This window comes from Nematolebias whitei, chromosome 12 (genome assembly GCF_014905685.2).
Source record: "Nematolebias whitei isolate Nwh7 chromosome 12, NemWhi1, whole genome shotgun sequence".
Classification (NCBI taxonomy): Eukaryota; Metazoa; Chordata; class Actinopteri; order Cyprinodontiformes; family Rivulidae; genus Nematolebias; species Nematolebias whitei.
The window spans coordinates 34,199,451-34,203,651 of record NC_056509.1 but is presented as its reverse complement, the minus strand read 5'-3'; the positions used below and the strand labels follow the sequence as shown (position 1 = coordinate 34,203,651).

Here is a 4,201-nt window from a genome sequence, read left to right as displayed (position 1 = left end):
ATGTATTATTTACAAATTCAGATACTTGTACTTGAATAAAACAGGATGTATTATTTACAAATTCAGATACTTGCGAAATGTTTAAACTTGGTCAACAATTTCCTCACCGTGTGTCAAATAATAACAATACTGAAAGACGAAAACAAATGTCATTTCCAGGTATTTTTGTAATACATGCGAGATTTAATGCTTTGAGTGATGCATCATAATATGCATATGAGTGATGCACCACTCAAATGCATATTATGATTCATAATAACAAACATAATTATAATCAACTACTACACAAATCAACAAATCAACATCCAGCTCATAGACTCTGGTAATGAACAGAGGTGAAGAAAAGCAATTGAGATGCTGGACAATGCACTCAGGGCAGGCTCAGTGACTGAACAGCGTCCTCTTAGGCGCACTGCATGGTATTACATAAGCATATACATTGGCACTGCACAAGGTTTGGAGTGAAGTCGCAGCTTACCTTGTCGTCGATGATCACCAGGTCTTTGGGCTCTGTGCGGTCAATCTTTAGAACTCTGTGTTTGGTTTGTGCATGATTGTTCCCAACCAAAAAATACCTCTGGAAAAAAAATAATAATCACGCAATTTGGAGATAATTACACAAGTCTACTTCATGATACATTTATAACTACTTATAAGTGTGTACTTGACTGAAAGCAAATAAATTAAATACAAAAGTTCAAGATAAGTGGCGAGAAAGGTTATCATGTTAGTTAGTTGTTTTAAACAATCACCAACATTTTTCTCCTCAATATCCAACACATATAAGACTGAGTGTCTGTCACATCACACAGAAAAAAGTCATTTAAGGCAAACATACGGTATTTAATCACAAATAGCAACTAATATCAGAGATATATTGGTCCAAAATACACCAAAGCACAGCACATATTTGATCACAAGACTACAATCTAATATTTTCCTTATCAAGCTGAAGCCTTCTTTTCACGCCTCCTTTCTTTCATTGTCATTATTTTTCTCACACATGGTTGCAAAATAGCCCACAACTTTTAGTCCACAAAAAAATGGTGAATTGGAACATTATGTATCGGTACAGTTTGCAACCATCACAACCATTTTGTCCTGTTCCACTCCTCCCAGTATCCTACAGAGCCTTTTTCTTTTCCATAAAAGCTGCAAGGTCCACTGCTAAGTGAGTTATCTAACACATTATAATAATTTGTGTCAAAAGTGTTTCGTAGCATTATGGCTAAGAGTTTTTGTAATCAGCCACACTGATCACACCTTTCATTTTCAAACTTGTGATTGAAGTCTAAACTGCTGATTTTTCTACCTGGATTATCAGGACACACTGAAAGATTGTTTAAAACAAGAAGATTCCTACTGTTCTTGTAGCAATATTAAATCAAATCACTAAAAGAAATATGTAAAACACATTAAGGCCATGCATTTTGGTGAAGTCTAATTGTTAAGACTGTCAAACTTTCACATCACAAAATGCGTTTGATTTTTGCAATCTAACCTTTGCTGCCATCTAGTGTTAGAAGACAAATACTCAAGTCATCACTGCTTTATTTTTTTTATTTTTTTTTTTTGCAGACATCATGGCTTAAATGTTCTTAGAATAATCAGCATCCTACCAATATAAAAAAGAAAAAAAGCCTATTAGGGTGCCTATGATCAATGCTAATTAACTGCTCTAATTTATGCCAATCATGTGCCAATCATACATTTATTTTAGGCACTAATTCAGAATAGCTTTTAACATTCAATACAAAAGAATTACATGTTCACTTAATTCCAAGCCTCGTGAAAACATAAAAGCATATTTTTCTCTTTTGTCATACAAAGGCATTTAGCTCAAGGGATGAATGAAAATGACCTTATTTGCACAGTAAAGTTGTTTTGAAACATTATTTAAATAAGATCGAATGGACTTACTGCTCTGGTTTCATACAGAACCATCCTCTGGATCCCACTGATGATAGCTGCAGCTTGAGGCATTTTACTGACAAAAGTCCCCGACGAGACGACGCAAGAGCTACAAGGTAAATGTAAATATATGTCAATCCGAAACTTTACATTGTAAACACAAAAGAGCGTAATTGCACTCCATTAATTCAAATATTCTTGGAACTCTAGATAAAACTAGCTAATGTACTCACCAGTAGTAACTTTAGCCAGCTAGCTAGCTAGCTGCAACGACGTAAACTGTCGCGCGCGTTTGTAATTAGCATGGCCGCTAGGAGCTAAATGGCTATTTAAATTTTAAGCTTTTAATGTACGGTATATTAAAACAGGCTCATTTAAGTCTGCTTGGTTAGCATTCGGGAACATGTAACATGAATTGACTGTAGTCAGGTGACTGTCATGAACGAGTTATCAGCTGATACGGTGCCTCGCTAAGTCAAAAAAGCTCAGGATTTTTTTTAAAAAGCGCGATTAAAAAAGCACTACTCAGTTTATGTTCTCTTTACATTCCTGTTTCTGGTTTTCTTCATTCAAGGGCGCCTTTAGGTGTTCATTGAAGCTCCATTAAAAAAAAAAAAAAGTGCCCGCGTAAACTTGTAACTTTGTAGGTAAATACCGAGGAGGGAGGAGACAGGCCTCTTGAGTTTGTGAGTTGCTATGGCAACCGTATTCGAATTATGAGGTTACCCTGAAACCAGACCGATGTAACTGATGCTTGTTTACTCTCCGTCTCTTTAATATCGAGTTAATTGGATTAAAATGTAATATTAGAATGCCTATGAGAAATACCGAGTACTTTGGAGTTGTAATTGACGGTTTGAAGTTGATTAGCTGCAGTTCAAGAAAGAAATTGTCAGTTTTGATCGAGTAATGGCTGCCGTTGGACACGCTGAAATGGACGGTCTGGTGGACAATTTAATAGAGGACGAAGCTGAGAGAGACACTCTTCTGGCTAAACCTACCTGCTTCATAATTCTTGGAAAACCGGTAGGACTCCACACTATTAGTTTACAGTGAGTGACTAGTTAAATATAGACTCCCTATCTATTTTGTTACAGGGTATTGGTAAATCCACCTTGGCCAAAACCATATCCAAATCTTGGAAATGTATACTAATTGATGGTAAGTACTTTTTGGAAACTTTTTTTTAATATTGTGCACAGTTAAAGTTCCTTTCAAAATGTTACAGATACTGAAGTGCTCAACATGCACATAAAAAACAAAACAAAGGAAGGCCTAGAGGTGAGTGAAACATGTATCATTTCACAGAAATATGTTCTGCTATGTGTTTTAATGTCTTCATAGTAAAATATACATTTCAGCTCTTGAGCATCTTATCTGAGGGGAAAAGTATACCTGAAGATTTAGTGCTGTCGCTGATTCTTGCCAGGCTCAACGCACCCGATATTGAGCACTATGGTAAATTATGAACGTAATTAATCAGACTTTGACGTACAGAAAACAACCAGTGCATGTTTGAAGAGTTTGATTAGAGATTTGATAACCAGAATGAGTTCAATGGTTTTGTTTGCAAAAACAGCAAAGCAATGTGTCTTTAAAAAGAAAAATATAATATACATTCTGCCAGTTTTATCATTTGCTTTTTGTATACAGGTTATGTTCTGAGCTGCCTGCCATTCATGTCAGAGAAGTCCCTGAAGATCCCTGATCAGATTGAACTGATCAAAAACCTAAAACTATCACCAGATTTCATCATTAATATAAAGGTTATTGTCATATTCTAATATTAAAATTCCAAAAATGCATTTAGTTGTCACAAATGTTTCTGTTTTTTGTATTGCTTTAAGGAAGAAATATACTTTTTTCAGTCAGTTTTTTATAGCAACAGATTTTTTTTTGTGATTAAGAAAGTTATTTCTAAGCTAACCAGTCCCTGTCCTTTGCCAGTGTGCAGGCAAGGACTTGGTCCAAAGGTTGTCTGGTCTGAAGCAGCACCCAGTGACAGGACAGCTGTGTAACAGAGAGGAGTGGACACATGAAGAAGTGTTCATCAAGAAGGAGAAGAACAAGGATCAGGAAGTGAACAAAGAGGAGGAGGAGGAAGAGGAGGAGCAGGTGCTTAGAGTGAAACATCTAACCACAAAGTACCCAAATTCTTCCTACATTTGCTTAAAAAAACACAAATCTTGTGCTGTTCCTTCTGGTTTTATCTGCTCAGAAAAAACTAGCTTAGTACTATATATAGTATGTGTATATGTATGTGTGTGTGTGTTTATATATATATATATAT

The 4,201-nt window shown here is 35.7% G+C and overlaps 2 protein-coding genes across 2 annotated transcripts in view; one reads left to right on the top strand and one right to left on the bottom strand.

Moving 5' to 3' along the window:
- fig4a (FIG4 phosphoinositide 5-phosphatase a) overlaps positions 1 to 2,170 on the bottom strand; it is an 82,392-nt gene extending 80,222 nt beyond the window's left edge. Inside the window, exons 1-3 of the mRNA XM_037685473.1 lie at positions 2,145 to 2,170; positions 1,921 to 2,020; positions 479 to 577 (exon numbers count right to left, since the gene is read on the bottom strand). Of these exons, the coding sequence (XP_037541401.1) occupies positions 479 to 577; positions 1,921 to 1,983 (162 nt within the window). The 5' untranslated portion in view covers positions 1,984 to 2,020; positions 2,145 to 2,170. The remainder of the gene's footprint in view (positions 1 to 478; positions 578 to 1,920; positions 2,021 to 2,144) is intronic.
- A 650-nt stretch (positions 2,171 to 2,820) lies between these two features.
- Positions 2,821 to 4,201, top strand: part of ak9 (adenylate kinase 9) — a 14,181-nt gene continuing 12,800 nt past the window's right edge. Inside the window, exons 1-6 of the mRNA XM_037685472.1 lie at positions 2,821 to 2,937; positions 3,009 to 3,072; positions 3,140 to 3,192; positions 3,273 to 3,369; positions 3,565 to 3,677; positions 3,859 to 4,026. Of these exons, the coding sequence (XP_037541400.1) occupies positions 2,821 to 2,937; positions 3,009 to 3,072; positions 3,140 to 3,192; positions 3,273 to 3,369; positions 3,565 to 3,677; positions 3,859 to 4,026 (612 nt within the window). The remainder of the gene's footprint in view (positions 2,938 to 3,008; positions 3,073 to 3,139; positions 3,193 to 3,272; positions 3,370 to 3,564; positions 3,678 to 3,858; positions 4,027 to 4,201) is intronic.